The sequence below is a fragment of the Podarcis muralis genome, chromosome 10 (assembly GCF_964188315.1).
Source record: "Podarcis muralis chromosome 10, rPodMur119.hap1.1, whole genome shotgun sequence".
NCBI classification, from domain to species: Eukaryota; Metazoa; Chordata; class Lepidosauria; order Squamata; family Lacertidae; genus Podarcis; species Podarcis muralis.
The window spans coordinates 7762367-7786491 of NC_135664.1; the positions used below are offsets into that span (position 1 = coordinate 7762367).

Sequence of the window (24125 nt, forward strand, 5' to 3'; positions counted from 1 at the left end):
ATATTAAAATACTATAATACATCAAACATTAAAAGCTTCCCGAAACAAGATGACTCTTGTGGCTGCTTCCAAATATATGATTTTATACTTTGGGGGGGGGGGCGATGAAGCATATTTTGGCTGCCCGGTCACAGCTACGCTGACACACGCCGACAATTTAAACTCTTTCCCGCTCCAATCCGAGCGCAGAGACGGGTTTTCCCAAAGCCAACCCGGAAGCACGGCGTTCGGGCGCGGGTCTAGCGATTTACAGCGCTATCTTGCGCAGGCGCACTGGGCGGAACCTCTTGCGTCTAAACGGCGCGCCACGTGACCCCGCCCCCTTTCCTCGCGCTGCTTCCGCGCCGTCACGGCGCTGGGCTGCCGACGCGTCGACCTGGAGGCGGCGGAGTGGGCGTGGCTTGAGCCCGGTCCTCCTTCGCGCCCCTCTGAGGGGACGGAGGCTGCGTGGCGCTCGAGGCTCCAGCCGCGGCTCTTCTTCAGGTGGGACGCCGGGGAAGGAGGTCGCTGAGAGAGCCGGGGTGGGGTGACCGCGTCTGGCCGGACAAGGTGGACATGTGGCAGGGGGAGGCAAAGGGGTCGGTGGGTGGGCAGGCAGGCTGTGAGGGGTCGGCCCGAGCAGTGCCCCTCTGGTGGTGACCCCATAAATGTGATAAGGTGTCACATTTAAAGGGAAGCTTTTAATGTTTGTTGTATTACAGTATTTTAATATTTTTTTTGGAAGCCGCCCAGAGTGGCTGGGGAAGCCCAGCCAGATGGGCAGGGTATAAATAAATTATTATTATTATTATTATTATTATTATTATTATTATTATTATTATTATTATTACCCCTCTAAATCCTTGAGTGTGCTTCTAATAGAGAAGTTATGGTAGCCTGTTACTTTATGAAACTGCTGGTTTTGCAAGTTGCCGCCCCCCATTGGGGCAGAAATACAGCTAATATGCAAATCACAAAGATCCAGCACAAAGCTAGAACATAAGTTGCTACGTGTAACACAGGTTCCCAACATGCACACTAACACAATGTAACAGAGCGCTGTGGGAATCAGAACTTAATCAGCAGAAATTGCCAGTGCTTATTGTGCATGTGTATTAAACATGTTCTCGAAGCTACAAACATGAGTCTGACCAAACTGCAGGAGGCAGTGGAAGACAAGAGTGCCTGGTGTGTTCTGGTCCATGGGGTCACGAAGAGTCGGAAACGACTAAAAGACTAAACAACAACAATTAAACACGAAATGAGGTAATGATGTTCAGTGGACGCTCGGGTTGCACGTTTGCAACCCACAGTGTTCGCAACCCCAGCAGTGCATCTGCACACGTGAAGGTTGCGATTCGGCACAAAGCATGATTTAGCGCTTCTGCGCATGCACGACTGCCGAAACCCGGAAGTAACCCGTTCCGGTACTTCCGGGTTTCGGCGGGTCCGTAACCCAAAAAAACGCAACCTGAAGCGTCTGTAACCCGAGGTATGACTGTATATGATTAATCAAAATTGAAATGCTTTGTTTGAAACTTTATAAATTCACTGCCTGAACCACCAGGCGTGGTTGCAGTTTTGCAGAATGATCTGACTAACCTATTGCTTTGCAATAAACAACATTGGACTCCTAACTCCTCACGTTTCTGAGTTTTATTGGCACGAACTCAGGAGTCCTGTTGTTCTGTGTAGCTGTTGTGGACAAGGAAAAAACTACAAATGAAGGTAAATCTTAAGAAGACCAGTAGTTTGAAGTTGCTATGACAAACATCAGAAGAGCCCTGGTGAATCATCTAGTCCAGCATCAAGTGGCCAGCCTGTGGGAAGCCTTCAAACAGGACCTGAGTGCAACAGCATTCTTCCCAGGTGTCATTCTGTGCTACTGACATTCAGAGGCATTTTGCCTTTGACAGTGGAGGTAGCATATAGCCGCCATGGCTAATAGGCAATGAGATATCCCGCTTTATCACTACCCGAAGGAGTCTCAAAGCGGCTAACATTCTCCTTTCCCTTCCTCCCCCACAACAAACACTCTGTGAGGTGAGTGGGGCTGAGAGACTTCAGAGAAGTGTGACTAGCCCAAGGTCACCCAGCAGCTGCATGTGGAGGAGCGGAGACGCGAACCCGGTTCCCCAGATTACGAGTCTATTGCTCTTAACCACTACACCACACTGGCTCTCTAATGGGTACATACATTTGTTCCAGTGAACCCCTTTCAAGTCTGATTCTTGTGTGCTGGGTACATTTTGTGATTACATCCAATATAATCTCTATTTTAAAGGCAGATCGTTTGATATTGGCACACTTCTTAGTGTCAAATTATGCTGCTTGGTTTGTAATTTTCTGAAATGTAGATTATTATTTTTCCTGCAGAAAATACCCCTTCAGAGCGGGCTACAATGGAGATGGTTCAACCACTCTTGAACAGTGATGCAACTTTGGACCTTCAAGAGGCAAGTGAACTTTCTTTCACTGTCTATTTTCTAGATTTATACTTATAATATTTTTGCATTTCCAATCTGCCCATCCAAAAGCAGATGTAATGGATATTGAAAGACAGTGTTTCATTGCTCCTGAAAGCTGACATTGAAAGGAGGTGGACTCAAACTGTGCCTCTTTATCTCAGCAGGAGGCCAACAAAGAGGAAGGGCTAGGAGGAGAAACAGAAGATTCTGAAGACACTCAACTTCTATGGTGGGTACCCTCAGGGCTCTTCCAGACAACCTGTTTATTCAGCATTCATCCTGATTTCCATGCCCAAAGCTTATGCAGTGGTTAGATGCTGTTCAGTCCTCATTGAGCAATCACCGATTTGCTTGAGATGAAGTTATATAACAATGAGCATTTATCCTGATTTGCTTGCAGGGTGTTAACATGTCTGCCCATTAATCATTTGTTCATCTCACACTTTTCAGTCTGTTTCTCCATAACTTTCCAAACAGCAAAAGTCTTGAGTTTTTGTTTTTAAGTGTTTTTTCCATACAAGGATAGCAAAGCATTTGCATTATATTAAATGCAAAAAGCATAGTTCTTGTATATGTCTAGGAGCAGATTCCAGTTTTGTGACATTGCAGTAGTACTTTTTTCTCATTGAAAAATGTCTCTGGAGTAATCTATTCTGAAGAAAATAACCACTCATATATTTTCCAGCTTATATTTCCATATTTAATAAAATTTGCACACCTCTTTCTATTAGTATTTTTGTTGAACTGAAGTTCAATTAATTTATCTTATTCCAAATGGACTTCACATTTGCTTTGCATACAGGTTAACTCAAACGTTTTTAACTCAGTGCTGCAGGTGATCCAAAGATGGAAGCCCTGGACAGCAGAAAAGAGAGAATTGCTAGAGACCCAGAGAGCTGCGATATCCCTTTTTATGTGTCTGAATTTGTGGAAAGAGAGGTTGGAACAGACTACGAGTCATTAAGCAAGCTTGGCAGACTTATTGAACAGCTGTCAGAAAATAAAGCAAAGCTGGAAGAACAGGTGAGTTGCATATGTTTGGTTTTTTAAAGAAGTACTGTATTTTTCGCCCTATAGGACGCACTTTTTCCCCTCCAAAAATGAAGGGGAAATGTGTGTGCGTCCTATGGGGCGAATGCAGGCTTTCGCTGAAGCCTGGAAAGCGAGAGGGGTCGGTGCGCACCGACCCCTCTCGCTCTCCAGGCTTCAGGAGAGCCCACAAGGTCGGGGGACAGCGGGGAGGCAGAACGGCGCCATCCCGCTATCTCCCGATGTGGTTTGGAGGCTGACGGCGGGGAGACGCGTGCTTTTCCCCGCCGCCAGCCCCGCAAGCTCCGGGGACAGCTGGGAGGCGCAGCGCGTCTTCCCGCTGTCCCCGGACCTGGTCTGCAGGCGGGTGGTGGGGAGAAGAGCGCTTCTCCCCGCTGCCTGCCCCGCAAGCTCCGGGGACAGCTGGGAGGCGCAGCGCGTTTTCCTGCTGTCCCCGGACCCTGGTCTGCAGGCGGGCGGCGGGGAGAAGAGGGCTTCTCCCCGCTGCCGGCCCCACAAGCGCCTGGGGGGGGGAAATAATTTTTTCCCCTTTATTTCCCCCCAAAAAAACTTGGTGCGTCCTATGGGCCGGTGCGTCCTATAGGGCGAAAAATACAGTACATGAACAAAGTGCACCCTGTTCACAAACTTTGAGCTGTGTTGTCTGTACAAATGATGGGGAGCATAATCACTGATATTAGGGCTATGTCATGTTCACATATTGGAAATAACAATTCACTATATTTAAGAATGCAGCCCCAATCTGTCCTTCAACATCTGGGAGGGATTTTTTTAAAAACAACAGTTGCACAATTTGGCTTGCATGTGTTATACTTGTAGTTCATATTGAAAAATCATGTCCTATGCATGGGTGGAATGCAGAATGGACACAATCCCATTCTGCTGACTAGTTGTAGGCCCATGCAGTTAGACCATTCTTTGCAATTTGCATCTTCACCATATGTTCTTCCATTTATGCGTGCTTTCTATATCTCCTATGCTGTAGGTATCAGCCCCTTGTTTACTTCTGTGGTTTCATTTCTTTAATACAGTTCCTATATTCCTTCTTTTATGACAGTTATTTAGCTTACATAAATGAGAACATGCTACTAATAATGAATCAATTACATTTGTTTCAGGGGAGGTGATATGGGAACTAGAGGAACTTTGGCCAGAGTCCAAAGCAGACTTAAATGCTGTCGGGGGGTTTTTATTTTCATAATTGCATTTCATTCCAGTTTTAGGTTGTTCAGGCTATTCATGCATATCTGACAGTTGGTTCCACTGAACACAGTGGCCTAGTCCTCATGTCAGATTAAACCATAGTTTAAAACAACCTAAGGTTTCTATGTAAATAGGTAGTGCTCATTTACATTAAATTCCTGCGTTGCTTCTCCATGGATGAAACAAGTCAGTCTTCTAGTTTGTTTCTCTCCACACAAACCATGAGTGGTTGCCAAGACTTGCTCTGACCATTGGCCATGCTAACCGGGTTGTTGGGTGTTGAAGTCTAGCAACATCTGGTTCCCCATCCCTGTTATAGATGGTCAGAGGTGTGAGGAAGCTGGGATTAACTCAGTCAGTAGAGCATGAGGCTCTTAATTTCAGGGTCGTGGGTTTGAGCCCCATGTTGGCCAACAGATTCCTTCATTGCAGAGGGTTGGACTAGATGACCCTCAAGGTCCCTTCCAACTCTACAAGTCTATGATTCTATGAGGTGTAGTATAGTCTTACAACTGAAACGAGGATTTAGGGATTGATCTGTTAGATTGCATGCTACTCTTGCCTTTTTCCTCTTACTTATGAAGTTCTCTCTCTCTTTGGGTTTGCTGTTACCTGTTCCCAGGGCAAGAAGAGAGAAGCAGTTGGTGTACAATCAAATCCCATGTTACCCTTATTACGTATTAAGCCTTAGTTTCACTTATTTGTCTGAATTGGTCGAAATCAGCTACATATATGTTCCTCTGCCACATAATAGAAATGTCTTACAGTGTACAGGTGCCTGTTGCCTCTTTAACGTATATTTATATAGGTGCTCACAGTTTCGTCTGAAGTTCCCAAAAGAATTCAGAAGGCCTTGCAGAATGCAGAAGACTCTAAAAAATCTCTCAGTCAGCTTCTAGAGAAGGAAAGCCTGTTGTACGATTCAATTAATGATCACTTGATGACATCCAAGCCATGGATGGAGGATCTGGGTGTGCTGATAAGTCAAATAAAAGAAGTTGAAAGGCACCTGGCTTATTTAAAATGGATTTCACAAATAGAGGAGTTAAGGTAAATAGTACCTCACAGTATGTGCTTTGGGCATGATGAAAGATTTAGAGTCTCCAAATACTTTAAATTGTTTTTATGTGTTGCATTATATCTTGTCAATTTGTTTTGATACTTTTTTTTATAAAGCAACTATAATAATAGTAATAATAGTAATTACATACATGCCTTGAAACAAGGTAGGGGTTCATAGAGCCCCGTCTTTAAAATTAAAGTTGCAATCCTATTGGTTACTGTGTGATGCAGAATGGGTATATGACTCAATCAAGAGCCCTGTGTTCCCTCCCAGATAGCTGATTGGTAGACTTCTTATGTTTTTGAAAGGACTCTGTGTTGGATCAGAGGAGTTATGTGCTCTGCATTTGCATATGCTATTCCCCATCCGAAAGGATCATAGCTATGGGTCCATTGTTTTATTTAGGTGTTTTTGTGCATGTGTGTGGAATTTTTTTTAGTTTGCAAGCTTCTTTGAACAAGCTATAAATGGTTAACACAATCCAGATTTATTTGGTTTAAATAATTAAAAACTCCATATGCATTGTAAATACGGTGGTACCTCGGGTTAAGTACTTAATTCGTTCTGGAGGTCCGTACTTAACCTGAAACTGTTCTTAACCTGAAGCACCACTTTAACTAATGGGGCCTCCTGCTGCCGCCGGAGCATGATTTCTGTTCTCATCCTGAAGCAAAGTTCTTAACCTGAAGCACTATTTCTGGGTTAGCGGAGTCTGTAACCTGAAGTGTATGTAACCCGAGGTACCACTGTATTAATTTCCTACACAACAAAGTAGGAATATGTGGAGCCTTCAGTTGGGTGGGGCAAGATAATAAAAATAGTTAATAGATGTTGTGGTGCATCTGAATTTTTGTTTATTTAAATAGCTTGCCATGTGTCTTAGGTTGAGGTTTTTAACATTTTTAGCCTGATATTCTCTTGGTGTCCTGATATGCAGAAATCAGCAGTTGAAGTTTCTTACAGCATGGAGATGAGCACTGATACCTGCTAATCCCTGCAGATCCTGTTGGTGGATATTAATTTTCTGTTCTGTTGTTTTGTGAGAGGGTTCAGACAGATTTCTAAGACTTCGATTTCTTTACATGATTTTAAGTGCAATTTTGTAGTGGTATTTGTTCAACTCCTCTGTCTACAAACATGTCGGTTGGCCATCTGATAAGGTGCACCAGCAACTGTAATATTAAGCACTTCATAAATAATTGTAAAATCAAGCAAGATCTTTTCACCTTTGCCTGCTCACTTTTTTCTTTTCTAGCGACAACATTCAGCAATATCTCATGACTAACAATGTGCCAGAGGCTGCTACAACTCTAGCAGCCATGGCTGAAGTTGATATCAAGCTTCAAGAGTCATCTTGTTCTCATCTTCTTTCTTTTGTAAGATCTACTGTTCAATTCTGGCACAAGATCCTGAAGGATAAATTGTCAAGGTAGGAATATGAAATAATTCTTTCAGTTTTGTTTTGCATTACTAAATCAGAGTAATTTTAATATGTTCTTCTATTGCAGTGATTTTGAGGAGACTTTAAATCAGCTTCATTGGCCATTTGTTGGACCAACACAATCCCAGCCATTTGGCTTGACTACACCGCCAGCCAACGCCCAAGAGATATACACAAACTTTGAGACACTCTTTTCTCAGCTTCTGAAACTACAAACTTCGTATCCTTGGAAAAAGCATAAAGCTGTTCCTTTCCTAGTGGGCATATGCATAAGCTCCAAAGTACTGTAGATTAAAGGTAAAGGTAAAGGGACCCCTGACCATTAGGTCCAGTCGTGGCCGACTCTGGGGTTGCGGCGCTCATCTTGCTTTATTGGCCGAGGGAGCCATGTGGCCAGCATGACTAAGCCGCTTCTGGCGAACCAGAGCAGCGCATTGAAACGTTGTTTACCTTCCCCCCGGAGTGGTACCTATTTATCTACTTGCACTTTGACGTACTTTTGAACTACTAGGTTGGCAGGAGCAGGGACCGAGCAACTGGAGCTCACCCTGTTGCGGGGATTCGAACCGCCGATCAGCAAGTCCTAGGCTCCGTGGTTTAACCCACAGTGCCACCCGCTGTGGTAGATTAAAGGTAAAGGTACCCCTTCCCGTACGGGCCAGTCTTGACAAACTCTAGGGTTTTGCGCCCATCTCACTTAAGAGGCCGAGGGCCAGCGCTGTCCGGAGACACTTCCGGGTCACGTGGCCAGCGTGACAAAGCTGCATCTGGCGAGCCAGCGCAGCACACGGAACGCCGTTTATCTTCCCGCCAGTAAGCGGTCCCTATTTATCTACTTGCACCTGGGGGTGCTTTCGAACTGCTAGGTTGGCAGGCGCTGGGGCCGAGCAGCGAGAGCGCACCCCGCCGCGGGGATTCGAACCGCCGACCTTTCGATCGGCAAGCCCTAGGCGCTGAGGCTTTTACCCACAGCGCCACCCTGTGCTAAATGAATTATTATGGCATGCTATTTTTGCCACTAACTGGGAAAACAGAACAAAACGGCCTGGTATGCTCTTGTGCCTTGATCTGCAAAAACTGGCAGGTGAAGATTTTCACAACATGGAGATATGCATTGCCACCGCCTTGCAACTGCAGATCAAGATGCAGATGTTAAGGATGGGATCCAGACCAAGTTTGGTCCCATCAGAATCAAGCGTCAAAAATTAGTCATGTCTAAGTCTCAGTGTGTGACTAACTTGTTATGAATCCAACCAAATTGTCAGAAGTCAAGAATTCTGTGTTTATTTTTAAAAGTTTGGACCAAGAGAAGTTTGAGCAGAGTTTCATTTCTACATTGGGATTTTATTTATTACGCAGTGTACACTTTTGACCTCCCTGTAAAGCGGTTCCTGAGGGGATCCTCTAGAACTGTGTGGGATATGGGGCAGGTGAGCTGTAGCTAATACAAATCAATGCTTCTTGTCGTAGCAAAGTGACTTAATAACGCAAATGGAGTCCAGAGAGATAAGCCCTGATGACACTTTGCTGAGCAAACTGAACAAAAACAGGGTATAATTTGAGGAGGAGTGAAGAGAGAGGCTTTGTATTTCATTTTGTACCCTGTAGATAGCAGGGAGGCGTACAAACAGATCACACTACTCTGCTTGCTTATCATGAGCCCTTCCAGGATTTTTCTGACTTAGGATGTGGTCCAGAGATCTATATGTCTGTATCTGTATGAATAAGACGTTTAACCTTGACTCTTAAAAATCTCAGAGATGAACTATTAACCAAACCAAAACAGCTTCCAGAAAAATACATTCTGCCTCCATCTCCACCTATCATACTGCCTATGCAGATCATGCTGGCTCCTCTTCAGAAAAGATTCAAGTATCATTTCACAGGAAACAGACAAACAAATGTGCTGAGCAAGGTAGGTTGATGGTGTTGTACAAAACCCTTGTCTTAAATAGAACCTTCTAAAGGCATATATGAAGGAAGGTGGGGGGTGGAATGGGATGTGCATATGTGCCTCTCAAAATTTACTAGTCCTTCCATCCATTTTCAGCCTTCATTTAAAATACAATCTTTAGCTCTCTAGATGTTGCTGGACTCCCAAATCCCATGTGCCCCAGTCAGCATGGCTAATGGTTAGGGACGATGGGAGTTATAGTCCAACATGCAACAGGCCACAAGTTCCCCATCCCTGCTCTTGCTCTTTTAACTCACACAGCTGCAACAACAAAAATATGCAGACAATGTCTTATCAGTTAGAAGTAAACCTCTTCCTGCATTACATTGGGAAGATTGGCATGTATTTCGCATTTTGTGCATCTTTTAAGATGTACGAAATAACACATGATTTTAGTAACAACTTTAAGTGAACTCTAGACATCTTATAAACATATTGGACTAACTTGATCTAGGTTTTTGCTGCTTTGCATTGATTTCCAATGTACTCCATTCTCCCAGTTTCCAGAAAGGTAGCCGTGTTGGTCTGTTGCAACAAAAACAACAAAGTGCCACAAGAGTTCATTGTTTATATCCCTTCTATTGGCCTGTGACTCGGATAGTCTGTTTCCTATGTCTTTTAAGGAAATTATTGTCTGTACTGCAGCACACACCTATAGCAAGCATGTGTTCTGCTTATTAAACTATTTTTGGTTAAGCACTTCCCTTGCCAAGCACAAAGCACTTAATTTCTGGGAATATAAGAAGCAGTGGCGAGGGTTGCTAGAGGGGAACTGGGCCAACAGGCTAAGGTGATGTATGATGCTATGATCGGACAAAGTAGGTTGCATCTTTGAGCTAACAACCGATACTGTGAATTCTTCTCCTTTCTCAAAAGCCTGAATGGTACCTAACCCAGGTACTCATGTGGATAGGAAATCATGCTAAGTTTCTTGAAGACAAAATCCAACCAGCGTTGGACAAGGCAGGTGTATCAGTGAATGCAAAGGTAAGCATCACTGTATCTTGTTAACATACTGATAACCATGAAATTATACATCCATCACAGGATGGGCAGAAGATTGACTGGAAACAACTGTTACGATCACTGGCTGTTTTCCAGTTGATCAGCAAGGATTTCTGACTCCCGATCCGTGGCGTAGCGTGGGGGGTGCAGGGGGGGCCGGCCGCACCGGGCGCAACATGTGGGGTTAGGGCAAATCCATGGATTAGGGGGCGCAAATCCATGGGTTAGGGGGCGCAAATCCACAGGTTAGGGGGTGCAAATCCACGGGTTAGGGGGCACAAATTACTTGCCTTGCCCCGGGTGCTGACAACCCACGCTACGCCACTGCTCTCGATTGATTATTGGCGGCAGCAAGAAAGTGACACGTGCAGACTACTGAAATTAAGAAAGATGGGGGGCAGGATACTCTTGAAAGGACTGTGAGAAAATGTTCTAGGCTCAAGATTTTTTAATTCTAAATGTGTCTCTTTTGCACATGGGCGGTGTGGGGCATTGATTAAAAAAGTAGATTCCACCAGCCTGAAGTTTAACCATTTCTGATGCAAATGCAGTTGTCATCTGAATTAATCCCTTCGTTTCTTCTTAAGCTGGAATTTTCCCGAGCTTTGGTGATGCTGATCCTTGAGAAGCTGGCTGCCGATATCCCTTGCTTGCTGTATGACGACAACCTCTTTTGTCACCTGGTGGATGAGGTACTTCTCTTTGAGAGAGAGCTGCACAGCGTTCATGGGTATCTCAACAGCTTCCCCAGCTGCACGCACATTCTATCAGAAGAAACCTGTTTTCAAAGATGGTTAACTGTGGAAAGAAAATGTAAGATGCTATGGGGAGATCTGATTAAAAACCAGACCTGAAGAAACTGGGTGTTTGGGGAGGGGGGCCATTCCAAACTCCCCTACCTTGGGGGAATAACTGTTTTAAATCTGAACAAGTCTTGGAACTAGAGTTGTGCTCTAAATGTTTGCATTTGGGATAGAATTTACGGTGCACGTAGTTTTCTGCAGAGGCCCATGATTGTAAGAAACACAGTCCGTGCTGCTGCTCCTAAAGGTGTCAGGCATTTGGTGGGGAGAGGTATATAGATCTGTCTGATAATGACCCTGATGAACAGCAGAGGATATAGCTTGTTTCCTAATCAGGAGGCCTACTTAGAATCATAGAGTTGGAATAGACCACAAGGGCCATCGAGTCCAACCCCCTGCCAAGCAGGAAACATCATCAGAGCACTCCTGACATATGGTTGTCAAGCCTCTGCTTAAAGACCTCCAAAGAAGGAGACTCCACCACACTCCTTGGCAGCAAATTCCACTGCCGAACAGCTCTTACTGTCAGGAAGTTCTTCCTAATGTTTAGGTGGAATCTTCTTTCTTGTAGTTTGGATCCATTGCTCCGTGTCCGCTTCTCTGGAGCAGCAGAAAACAACCTTTCTCCCTCCTCTATATGACATCCTTTTATATATTTGAACATGGCTATCATATCACCCCTTAACCTCCTCTTCTCCAGGCTAAACATGCCCAGCTCCCTTAGCCGTTCCTCATAAGGCATCGTTTCCAGGCCTTTGACCATTTTGGTTGCCCTCCTCTGGACACGTTCCAGTTTGTCAGTGTCCTTCTTGAACTGTGGTGCCCAGAACTGGACACAGTACTCCAGGTGATGTCTGACCAGAACAGAATACAGTGGCACTATTACTTCCCTTGATCTAGATGCTATACTCCTATTGATGTAGCCCAGAATTGCATTGGCTTTACTTGATATTTGATTTACTTTACTTGATAGCCACTAGAGGGCTATCCCAGGAATATTAGTTGTCAAACGTAGCATGGTAGAACCAGCTTTAATGGGAGAGGGTTAAGATGCCAATATCCATGAATTAAGGCTAGATTTTTAGCCATTGAGACTATTGAGATAGGCTTCTAGGAGATGGCTGAGCTTGCCAAAGGAACACTGCTGTAACATCTGAGCTCTTCAGAGCTTTTTATCTACTGCAAAGCAAATCCCTGACAAAGAAAATAGAGGCAAGGACAGACTGTATCACCAGAGATCAGGCAGCTGTTGCATATTTGCTTTCCATGTCAGATCCATCTTCCTATTTCTGCTTGAATAGTACTCTCTTTGCTATTCTTCTTGTTCCTGTTATTGTTCAGGAGACTTTAAAGTAGAGAAGAAACCACAATAGCTAAAGCAACCTGGAAAAGGATGCAGTATTGCTAATTACCCCCTTATTACAGTTTATCGTAAAATTGAAGATCAGGTCAATAAGAAGTTGAGTTTGTAAAACCTATGAAATTCGAATAAACAACTGTAAAAATGTGGCACTAGAAAGTTAAGCTTTACTTTGGCTAATACTTGCATAGAGATAATACTGTTTGTCAGTTTTGTAAGGGATTTTAGCAGTTGGTATAAGAGAACTCATCTGATTCCAGGGCGTTATTGATAAGCGTGTTCTCTTACTGGGTTCATATTGGCTGTTTTAGCCGTTACTAAGGTTCGTTCAGTTAACTCCTTTAGTAGAAGCAGCATCTTAACTTTGATTTGAAATTGCCGTATTTGATATGTTTTTCCCCTGTCCCAAATTTCATTTTAAAAAGGAACAATTTGTTTCCCTCTTGAAATAAAAATTGAAATAATAAGGTAACTACAGTAAGTTAAAGGGACGCGGGTGGCGCTGTGGGTAAAAGCCTCAGCGCCTAGGACTTGCCGATCGAAAGGTCGGCGGTTCGAATCCCCGCGGCGGGGTGCGCTCCCGCTGCTCGGTCCCAGCGCCTGCCAACCTAGCAGTCCAAAAGCACCCCCGGGTGCAAGTAGATAAATAGGGACCGCTTACTGGCGGGAAGGTAAACGGCGTTCCGTGTGCTGCGCTGGCTCGCCAGATGTAGCTTGTCACGCTGGCCATGTGACCCGGAAGTGTCTTCGGACAGCGCTGGCCCCCGGCCTCTAGAGTGAGATGGGCGCACAACCCTAGAGTCTGTCAAGACTGGCCCGTACGGGCAGGGGTACCTTTACCTTACAGTAAGTTATTCTATTTTAACTAAGGTAACTATTTAAATATTCTTCATTGGTTTTCTGTGCCTGGCAGTTGCTCTTCAAAAGATGGACTCGATGCTTTCATCTGAAGCTGCCTGGATATCACAGTATAAAGATATTACAGATGTCGATGAAATGAAAGTCCCAGATTGTGCTGAAACTTTTATGACTCTGCTACTGGTTATCACAGGTAATTATAACATTTCTGTTATAATTCAAGAACTGTAACACAATCAACAAGGAGATCAGCATCCTATCAGTGCCTACAGATGTCATCAAATAATAATAACAACAATAATTTATTATTTCTACCCCACCCATCTGGCTGGGTTTCCCCAGCCACTCTGGGCGGCTTTCAACAGAATAAAACTTCAAACATTTAAAACTTCCCTAAACAGGGCTGCCTTCAGATGTCTTCTAAAAGTCAGATAGTTATTTATTTCCTTGACATCTGATGGAAGGGCGTTCCACAGGGCAGGTGCCACAACCGAGAAGGCCCTCTCTGCCTGGTTCCCTGAAACTTCGCTTCTCACAGTGAGGGAACTGCCAGAAGGCTCTCAGCACTGGACCTCAGTGTCCGGGCTGAATAATGGGGGTGGAGACGCTCCTTCAGGTATACTGGGCTGAGGCCATTTAGGGCTTTAAAGGAGTAAGAGTTGGAAATTGGAATTGCATTTGCATTGGAACAAATCAGTGTAGTTTCTGTTCATTCTTCTTTCCATCAGTGAATAATTCACAAGGTAGTTATGGCACTGTTAATACTAACAGCGTGGATATGTTGGGCAATTACTGTTGGGATAATGTACCTTTAAAAAAGAAAGACAATCTAAGAATACTCAGAAACCTAAAAGAAACCAAACATTGCTAATAATTATAGTATGGATTTTGAGTGTACGGTAAGCAGGTACCTTATGCTTTGAGTAGCATGGAGCAGCAATAGTTAATTCAGAGGAAGTTAATTGCCCTTTCTATCATTCTCTTATGCATATCCCATTGAATTGACTCGCACTCAACTGTGTGTAGTATTTCAGGCTTAGGCCTGCTGAAATCAGTGGGGAAAAGTTAGTCATTGTTAACTTCAGGTCCATTGAAACCATGGTGGCTAACTTCCTCTCGATCCAGCCTAATGTGTTTTAGGTTGATACCCCTATTTTATTAAGTTAGTTAGCAGTCAGTGTTGAGCCACAGTGCCGTAGAACAACAGACAAATGTCATTAGGGGCATGAAATGTGGCCTTTGTGTGTCTACAGAACAAGTTCCCAGCCTGTCTTGTATCCATTAAAAATGCTTTTTCTGTGGGACAGCAGAGACTATGAAAAGGAGGCAAAAGTGTTAAATGCCATAGCGCGAAGCATTGAGCACATTAATAAACAATTTTTTGTAACACCATTCCCATTCCTTAAACAGGGCCAGTTAAGTCTGTGATGAAATCTTGGGCGGTAGGTGCTTTCTAACAAAAGAGAGCCTTTAAAAATATGTAATAATTTACCAGATTCCTTGTAATGTGTTCTGCATAGATAGGTATAAACACCTTCCTGCAGCTGCACGGAAGCTTCAGTTCCTAGAGTTGCAGAAGGAGTTGGTGGATGACTTCAGGATACGGCTCACTCAAGTTATGAAGGAAGAGACCAGAGTGCCTTTAGCCTTTCGCTACTGCGCCATCCTCAATGCTGTGAACTACATAGCAACAGTCCTGGCAGACTGGGCGGACAACGTTGTAAGTGACGATCGTTTTACATAACTACAGTTGCTCTTTGTGGATTGTCAGAACTTCCTTTTAAACGCCTTTTGTTACACAACTGCTCCTATTTCTTCACAGTATAGAATTGCCTTTCACTTGCACTGATAGAATTCAGTACATTTTCAAAGTGCAGGGGATCAGATTGCGGCCATTTGAAGGTGCGGCAATTTTTGGGCGGCAGTGCATACAGCAGGGTCTTCATGTCTATCTAGTTCTTTTTGCAGCTTCAGCAGGCGGCGCTGGAAGTTTGTTCTGATAGCAACGCACTAAATAAGCTGCAGCTGGGACAACTGGCTTCCATGGAAAGCTCCGTATTTGATGACATGATCAACCTCCTGGAGCGACTAAAGCATGACATGCTGACTCGTCAGGTGGACCACGTCTTCAGAGAGGTCAAAGAGGCTGCCAGGATGTACAAAAAGGAAAGGTAATACTTTGCTGGATACATTTTAATTTGTACACAGTTTGGAAGAGAGCGAAGGGGAATTTTAACAATGTATAGCCTGCGTTCTTCTTCCCACAATACTGTATGCCATTACCTTGTTTTATAAAACCCGATCCTGCAGAATGCATCTGGCAGGATACAGATATCTGAAAGGAATGATCTGGATGACTATTTTGAGGGAGAACAGTCATCAAGAAATTATATTCTGTGCTTGTGAAATTGATAAATAAATCAGCTGTTTTATTGTGCCATGAAAAACACTTGTGTCTTCAGGATGTAGTAACAATTTTTGCCATTTAGACAACCCAGTTTTGTCACCTGAATATTCAGGAGATGACTACCTTAGAGTAATTCTTCCAGTTCCAGAGTAGTTGTGCGGTTTGACCCAGTAGTGTTACAGCTTTGGAACACAGAATTGCTTCCAAAAAACTGTCTTAATGTTCAAGATGGTTAAATAAAGCCGTGTTTGTTTTTATTTTAAGACTCCACTATGATTCCACTTTGTTTTATCGTATATCATATCATATCATCACAGAGTTCAAAGGGACCCCCGACGATCATCTAGTCCAAGCCGCTGCAGTGCAGGAACATGCAGCTGTCCCTCCCATTCAGGGATCGAACCTGCAACCTTGGCATTATCAGTACCATGCTCTAACCAACTGAGCTATCCAGGATGGATACTACTCAATGTGGTTTTGGGATCTAGTAATGTGTGTATTAAAATACATTCCTCCCCTTTGCCCCACCCTGCTGGCAAGGATGATGTTGCGTTCCCACCATCCCTGGCCCATTAGGTACCTTAACTGGGGCCAATGGGAGTTGGACTCTAGCAGCATCACAGGTCACAGGTTCACCATCCCTGTGCAGTGGAGAGAGATTCCTAATGCCAGTGGCAAAATGCAAAGACAACGTCCTGGTTGTGTCTCCTAGACATTAGCAGGTGTGTTTCTGGGCTCTCTACTCCTTGAGTGGTTTGAACCAGAATGTCAGGGATGGAAGCTGGGCTCTGCCATTGAGCTAGATGTGGTCCCCTTCCCTATCTGTCTCAATAATGGGCTTATCTGGAATCGCAAACGGAAACAGATCTCATGAAGTGTCTTGTAAACTCCCAAGCAAACTTGGAGTTGGGTGCTGTCAGAAGCTTTCCTTTGTGGTGACGATTTTCTGTTTCTTTCAGATGGCTGTCTTTGCCTTCCCAGTCAGAACAGGCTGTGATGTCTCTGTCAGCCACCGCCTGCCCACTGCTAATGACCTTGAGAGACCAGCTCCTACAACTAGAGCAGCAGCTTTGCTACTCGTTGTTCAAAATCTTCTGGCAAATGCTTGCAGAGAAGGTGGACTTGTTTATCTATCAGGAAGTAAGTGTCTGTCCTGGGTGACTAGGGCCGTAATGATAAATCATGCCAGAAATGTTCACTATGACCTGCCTGTTCTTTGTATGCTGTGTACAGATCATTCTGGCCAATCACTTTAATGAAGGAGGAGCAGCGCAGCTGCAGTTCGACATGACCAGGAATCTTTTCCCTTTGTTCTCACATTACTGCAAGAGGCCAGAGAATTATTTCAAACAGTAAGTAAAACATATCTCACTTTCTAGTTTATTTCAAAACTTATATATTGGGGGGGAAATAGAGAAGGAATTGCAAGGAACCTCTTCCTCCTACCCTTTTGTTATGAACACTTTTCTGAGAAAGGGTATGAGAGAGAGTCATCCCTTTTAAGAGTTTTAATAAAAATGTAGACTGGCTAGAGCCAGTGTGATGTAGTGGTTAAGAGCAATAGACTCGTAATCTGGTGAATCGGGTTCGCGTCCCCGCTCCTCCACATGCAGCTGCTGGGTGACCTTGGGCCAGTCACACTTCTTTGAAGTCTCTCAGCCCCACTCACCTCACAGAGTGTTTGTTGTGGGGGAGGAAGGGAAAGGAGAATGTTAGCCGCTTTGAGTCTCCTTTGGGTAGTAATAAAGCGGGATATCAAATCCAAACTCTACTTCTTCTTCTTCTAGCATTTACAGTAGGGTTGGTTATATTGCAATTGTTGTGAACCGCCATGAGATCTACAGGTATATGGCAATTAGTTAGTTAGTTAGTTAGTTAGTTAGTTAGTTAGTTAGTTAAATAAGCAAGTAATCATATAAAGAGCACTGCTTAATACTTTTACATCACTGTTGGGGAATAATTATGGGACAAGATTAAGGTGTAAAAGCGTAAGATCATGGTCCTTGCCAAATTAACTGGAAGACAGTAGTTAAATAACATAACTTCGGCAAGCATGGGTTCCCTCCCCCGTTTTGTACAAAAAAGTGAACTTATTACAGGCTGAGGTATTTAGTGAGATATTTGTCACTTAAAGAAGAAAAAAAAGCTTGATATAGCATGAAGATCTGTTCTGATTTCTCTGTTTTAAATGTGGTTTGTCATGTGGCAGGATGGACTGCTATATAAGCAACAAGCCTAAAGTTCCCCTCCAAGCGTTTGCATAGCTCTCTAGGTTTTCCCCTGTTCTGAAATGAGGACTTTCTCATTTTCTTTTGCAGCATAAAGGAGGCCTGTATTGTGCTGAATTTAAATGTTGGCTCAGCCCTACTTTTAAAGGATGTTCTTCACTCAGCCACTGAAAACAGAACTGAAACCACCCTGAATTCAAGTCAGCCCACAGCAATGGCAGCATTAAATGAACTTGGAATTTACAAGTTAGCGCAGCAAGATGTTGAGATTCTTCTTAATTTGAGAACAAACTGGCCTAACACTGGGAAATGAGCAAATAGATTAATCACTGTTGAATTCTATGAGAAACAAAGCCTACTTTTCTCTGTGCTAAACTAACTTATTCAGTGAAGATGAAAGAGCTGTATACATGTCACAGTTTCAAAGATACAATTTCGTGCTGGGTACACTTCAGCAAGTATTATAATTGAACAATATGTTCAGCTGGAATAGATTCTTGTCCAACACCAGTGTGACAAATACAGTTTTCTCAGCTGACTTTCTGTGGTAATCAAGTAAAGTTATTGTCATTACAGGGCATATTCTAATACATCTAAAACATTGTGTACATACATGTGCACAAGCAACAAGCCCCTTACAGGAACAGATTAAGAGTCTGTGTCTCTTAATCTCAAGGTCGTGGATTGGAGCCCCACATAGGGCAAAAGATTAATGCACTGCAGAGGGTTGGACTAGAACTAGATGATCCTTGTTCTCCCTTTGAACTCTACAATTCTATGATTCTATTCTAGGATCCTTCTAGGAGTTTGTGGGAACTGCATTTCATGAGCTAACCTGAGTTGCTTCCCCTTGTTGGCTGTTTAGTCACACAGAATCCTGTTAAGTCTGGCTGGATTGTTGCTAGGGTTTTCCAACACCTCTTTGCAAGGGCTCTGAGCTGTTAACACCAGACATATTGCAGTGGTCCGCTATCAACACTAGGGGCTTACAGTGGTTTGCAGCATTTTCTGTGATTTCTATGCCTTCGTCTGGAAGTCTAGAGCACTCTGAAACAGCTGCAGCCCTAATCAAACTGAAGACCAGCCAGAGAGAACTTGAGAACTGGTTTGTCTTTTTGCCTTCCTGGTCTGTTGTTCCTGTCGACATCCCCTGTTGCTGAGGACTGAGATTTTGCATTTTCCCTGATGAAGAGCAAGTAGACAACTGTTTAATTATTTGTTTGTTGAAAAATTGGGCTGGGGGGTTGCTACAGGCCTGGGTAGAAAGAGGGGAAAGCAAAAGCAGGAGAAATAAAAAGGAGTGGTGTCTAGATATAGGTGGCCCAGCTAAAGACCGTGGCAGATCATGAATAGTGCAGTATTTATAATTATCTGGTGAAGACTGGGAGCCAGTGGCCAAGTTGGTCTGAGAGGATGCCTTGTGTAAAAGGTTGCACAGGTAAGTTTTTAAAGGTGGCCAAACTGTGCAGTCAGAAGTACAGCCATAGGAGCTTTGGGGTGAAGAAACGAGTTTAGTTTGTTTCATTTCATAAAATTAATACACTGGTTTATAAAACAAGGCTCCCCCAAACCTCAAAGCGATTTACAAGAGAGGATTTGCCACAATAGCTGAACTGGGTTGTGAGAATAATTGGCTGGCATGGAAATGGGGGGGGGGGGGGAGAGAATTTGGCCTGCAGTAAAAGTCTCTTAGAGGCTGGCTCTTGAGTCTTTGGGAAGACTGCAGGATGTAAATATCAGTATTTCCTTGGGTACAAAGGTTGTCTTTAATAAAGCAATGATCTTAGTTTAAAACAGGCAAGTCCAAAGTCTGTTTCGGGGGCATGACCCGGCCCCTGTGGCAGTTTATTTCCTGGGGTAAAATCCTAAAAAAACCCTCAACAAGGGGTGGGGTTAAAAGAAAGCTCAATAACTTCAATCCTAAAAAAAGGTCTTTTGGTTGGCCCTCACGGCCCTTCACTTCATCAAATCTGGCCCTCTTTGAAAAAAGTTTGGACACCACTGGTTTAAATTACAGCAGTCCTCTCCAGCCAAGTGTCTCTAAAGATGGTTGGCTAAGAACAAGGTATATATAGCTTTTGCTTCCTTGGGGTTACTGTTTTCTTGAGTCTGTGCGATGGCAGGAAGAACACTGTGTGTCTTCCCTTCTTCAAAATGGATCAGGTCCTAATATTAAGGATGTAGACTAGAGCACCACTCTTCACTAAGGTGTCTCTGAGTCTACCACGAAGAGACCAAAACACTTGACCTGTGATTGTACTATCAGGTCTATGTACTACAGTAGGTTAGAATGTACTGTGAATTGTGGACTCCCCATACCCCAACCCGCCTATCCCAGCAGCCCCAACACTTCTTAAGTAGAAAGGAGTGGGACTTCTTCATGTTTGCTGGATGACATTTTAGAGTGAACCGCAATCCTAAGTGATTGCCTTGTATTTACAACAGTGACAAAATGAGGTAACAGAAGCATTGGTTGATGCTGCATGAAACAGAAAAAAGTTCCCCAAAGGTAACTTTGCTTCAAAAGCTAATAAAAACGCTTCACCTATTTCTTACAAACATATAAATTATTTTATTTACAAAGCCATGTTACAAAAAATAATAACAATAATAATAATAATAAAGCAAAAACAAAATGTAACCCCAAAACAAAAGAAATACAATCGCTCACTAGAGAATATCTCCAGGCCTGGTGTTGAACTGTGGCAGTATCAGTCAGATACATGTTTGTTCTTTTTTCAAAACTGTAAGCCATAAAGTTTTATTATTTACACCTTACTTCCGACACAATTTTCACAAGCATGGAATGGGCTCTTTCTGATACTGCTAATACATAAAAGGTGCAGAACAAAGAATGAAAATACTTAGTGTTACAAAATATGGGTTTGTAGAAAAGAAACTGACTGTACACATATGGCATTTTCTTTTAGAATGATTGGACATGCTTTCTTCAAAAGTCTTCTGGAAAAAGATTCTAAAACCTGTAGTAGGAAAGCACAATACAGGAGGTGCAAAGTCATTTCTGTGCAACAGTTAATATTCCCCATGACTGACCAGCTATGCAAAACCCACAGAGTTTTGTTAAAGTGCCATGGGCCAACAGCATAACAAAATATAAGGTGTAAATAGAAAATTTTCTTTTTTCCAAACAATAGTTCACTGAGAATCAGCAGTAATAGAATATGCTGTATAAACTATTCTCTACAAAGGTTGATCAGCACTATGTACAATTGTTAACATTGATACAAAAGAAGGCATACAAGTTATCCAAGTCGCTTTTGTTTTTTTTAATATGGCTGAAGGGCCTATGCATTGCGTATGTGTAACAACCAAAGCTGAGCCTCTATTGCTGGAAACGAATCACAAAGTCTTCAGGCAAAGGTGGGAGGAAGAAGGAGGAAAAGCAACTGTTGAATGAATGCTACACTAATAATACATTATAGGCTGGTCCAGTTCAAATCCATATTTTTTTTTTTAAAAAACTGCATTTCACTTTTCAGGCTGGACATTTTAGCACGTATAAAATCAATTGGTGATTTTTTAAAAAAATGCAGGGGATAAAAATAGTATGAGGTTTTTACTTGGTTTCCAAAATGCTTTCAGACCGATGCCACTGAAAATAAAAGGATACATACATAAGCAGCAAAGAACACTCCCCAGTCCAGCTTCTTACATAACAGATGCATGTTAAGAGCTAAGGAATTCTTAACACGACTGAATTGTTCCTTCGGTCACTGAGTGACATTAATTCTCAGAAGCAGCCACTGAATCTCACCACCCCTGTTTCCCCTCTAGAAGTAGAAAACAGCAGTTCACTTATCAGATGGTGTTTTCTTACTGAGATTTTAAAACTCCTGCAGTTATACAACACAAAATAAATTAGTTTTTTTTATAGATAAAAAAAAGTCAACAAGGCTCTGTTCCTACAACTGAAGACAAAAATTGTGCAAAAATAACAAAGATATGTACACTTTTTTTCAGTCTGAAGAAATGTACAATAAAACCATAACTCAAAAGTACATGAAAAATATAAGCATTGCTTAAAACTTTCCTAAGTTTCATATTGTTCATGAAACTATTCCTGTCACTTCCCAAATATAGCAAAACATAAATTACAAAATTAACACTATAAAATTTTACTTTAAGAATATCTTCTAATTCCCCCCCCAAGGGCCTAGCCATGTTTACAACTGTTAAACATTGTATAAGCTTTAAAAATTTCCTTAAGCCTTCCACCCCCCAAAAGTAAATGGCTTCCTACCCCCTTGAGATGTAAATAAACCAGCATTTAAGTGCACTTTTAACACTGTAGAAATAAAAATTAACTGCTCTGTAGTAATTTTGCAGTACCCTAGTATTATTAAGTTCCTGATTTCAAAATCTACCTTAATTTTTTTTTTTAAAGCAGTAATTCCTGTAAAACATTGTCAGTGCAATTCTAACTGATACAAATTCAGTATGCTCAGCTCCTGTCTTTTCAAAGAACAAATTGTTTCATTAAGGAAAACAGTAGTATAGATTCTTTGTGGCTCTGCCATCTACAGGAAATTTTCACATGGCGCTCCTATGAATCTCACTGGGAACAAATTGAATAAACCCTTCAGTACATTGAGTAGATTAGGAATACCATAATCAAGAAGAGGTGCTGCACACTGAAACCATTGAACAACGTCAGTGAAACTTCTGGCCACACAGTTGTTAGTTACTGCTGAGAAATGCACTAGGACAATAATAAATAATAAATACAGAAGTTACTGTAAATTTTTAACAATGAAGGGGTGTTTAAAATATAACCACACATTGCATTATTTCGGAATGTTCACTGCTGTCATTTGTTGCAAGAAACAAAAAGGGGGAAATGCAACAATTTGCTTTTAAAAGCTTGAATCCGAATCAAACCAGATTGCACAGATCAGAGGCCGATGTGTATTGAAGATCTGAAATATGCCACAGTTTTATGTAGATTTAAAAACATTTGTGGTTTTTTTTTAAAAAAAACCCACCAAAAATATTAAGTAAATTTTATCTGCAAGAGACAGAAAATAAAATAAGAAACCAGAGTAGGGCTGCTAAAACGAGAGAGAATATAGGCTGGTTGCTTTTCCTTGTTATGGAAGAGTCCTTATCCTACCAGTCCGGTTTAACGTCTTCTGGAAGAAAGATAAGAGTCGATTGTAAAACAATGCAACATTTTGCTCCACTACATGAACTTAATTAACTCCAAACCCCAAAATTTGGGATACCCTCCAAACTGGTGCCAAAGTTTTGCAGTCCTTTTGCAGTCGGAACCCCACATTTTGCAGCAACCCACTAAATGAGTAATTCATGCTCAAACCAGAGGTCCTAGGTATCACCCCAAAACCCAACATACTTCCAGTTTACAGAACCTTCCCGACAGTTGGCTAGGCAGAATTCTGACTTGCCAGACAGAGATGAGTGGCTTTTTAGAAGCCTGCATTAAATCATTACAGTACTTATTATAATGCAATAAACGTGCGCAGCTTCGGTAGTTTATATTAAAATGACTGGTCAACAAACTGGTTATATAACCACTTCAGGAAAATTTGTAAACTGCAACTCACTTGTTTGTTGTGCACTGGGTTCGGTGTACTTGAAGGACTGGACTGAGACAAAGCTACACTGCTATTTTTTCCAATCTGTAAGGTACAAACAGTATTCAGAAGGCAAGATGCAGAAACCATATAGAACTGCCATAAAAGCAAGCGTACTCTCAAAATCTTTTGCTTCACTTAATCAAGGGTCAGCAAACTTTTTCAGGAGCGGGCCAGTCCACTGTCCCTCAGACCGTGGGGGGGGGGACTATACTGGGGAGGGGGGAAATGAACGAATTCCTATGCTCCACAAATAACATTAAATAAAAGCACACATTCTACTCACGTAAAAACACCAGGCAGACCCCACAAATAACCCAGAGATGTATTTTAAATAAAAGGACACATTCTACTCATGTAAAAACATGCTGATTCCCAGACCGCTCGTGGGCCGGATTTAGAAGGCGGTTGGGCCGGATCCAGCCCCCGGGCCTTAGTTTGCCTACCCATGATTTAACTCCCTATTAACATACTCTCATTTAAAAGCAATATGGAACATGTGGCTCTCATTTTCAGTAATGTATCATGCAGATGTCAGGCTATCCTGGGAAATGTTTGGGGCTGACCGCTGAGTAACTGTGGTACAGTGGTGCCTCGCAAGACGAAATTAATTCGTTCCGCGAGTTTTGTCGTCTTGCGATTTTTTTCGTCTAGCGAAGCACGGTGTCGGGAAAGTTTTGGAAAAGCTTCAAAA

The 24125-nt window shown here is 42.6% G+C and overlaps 2 protein-coding genes and 1 non-coding gene across 16 annotated transcripts in view; 1 reads left to right on the forward strand and 2 right to left on the reverse strand.

The window, feature by feature from the left end:
- Nucleotides 1-314: 314 nt before the first annotated feature.
- RINT1 (RAD50 interactor 1) lies at nt 315-18358 on the forward strand. 4 transcript variants are annotated; one of them, XM_028747449.2, is made up of 16 exons: nt 315-483; nt 2356-2435; nt 2609-2676; nt 3275-3470; nt 5509-5750; nt 7019-7192; nt 7272-7424; nt 8963-9119; nt 10035-10145; nt 10751-10976; nt 13240-13377; nt 14705-14904; nt 15141-15355; nt 16551-16731; nt 16825-16943; nt 17910-18358. In XM_028747449.2, exons 2-16 carry the CDS (start codon nt 2382-2384, stop codon nt 18130-18132), a joined length of 2457 nt encoding a protein of 818 aa, XP_028603282.2. In that variant the 5' UTR covers nt 315-483; nt 2356-2381; the 3' UTR covers nt 18133-18358. The 4 variants fall into 4 exon arrangements, with proteins under 4 accessions (XP_028603282.2, XP_028603283.2, XP_028603285.2 ...); XM_028747450.2 differs by having other exon boundaries at nt 324-483; nt 2612-2676; XM_028747452.2 differs by lacking the exons at nt 315-483; nt 2356-2435 and having other exon boundaries at nt 3283-3470.
- TRNAI-GAU (transfer RNA isoleucine (anticodon GAU)) lies at nt 15975-16047 on the reverse strand. The gene has a single exon. It is a non-coding gene; the product is annotated as a tRNA-Ile (tRNA).
- Nucleotides 18359-20367: 2009 nt separating the features above from the next.
- ATXN7L1 (ataxin 7 like 1) overlaps nt 20368-24125 on the reverse strand; it is a 77731-nt gene continuing 73973 nt past the window's right edge. For 8 of the 11 annotated variants that reach the window (XM_028747443.2, XM_028747441.2, XM_028747439.2 and 5 more), the window contains 2 exons: nt 23402-23476; nt 20368-22969 (listed from right to left, as the gene is read on the reverse strand). In XM_028747443.2, coding sequence (XP_028603276.2) covers nt 22928-22969; nt 23402-23476 — 117 coding nt within the window. In that variant the 3' untranslated portion in view covers nt 20368-22927. The remainder of the gene's footprint in view (nt 22970-23401; nt 23477-24125) is intronic. The other 3 variants (XM_028747437.2, XM_028747436.2, XM_028747438.2) reach the window with 2 other exon arrangements.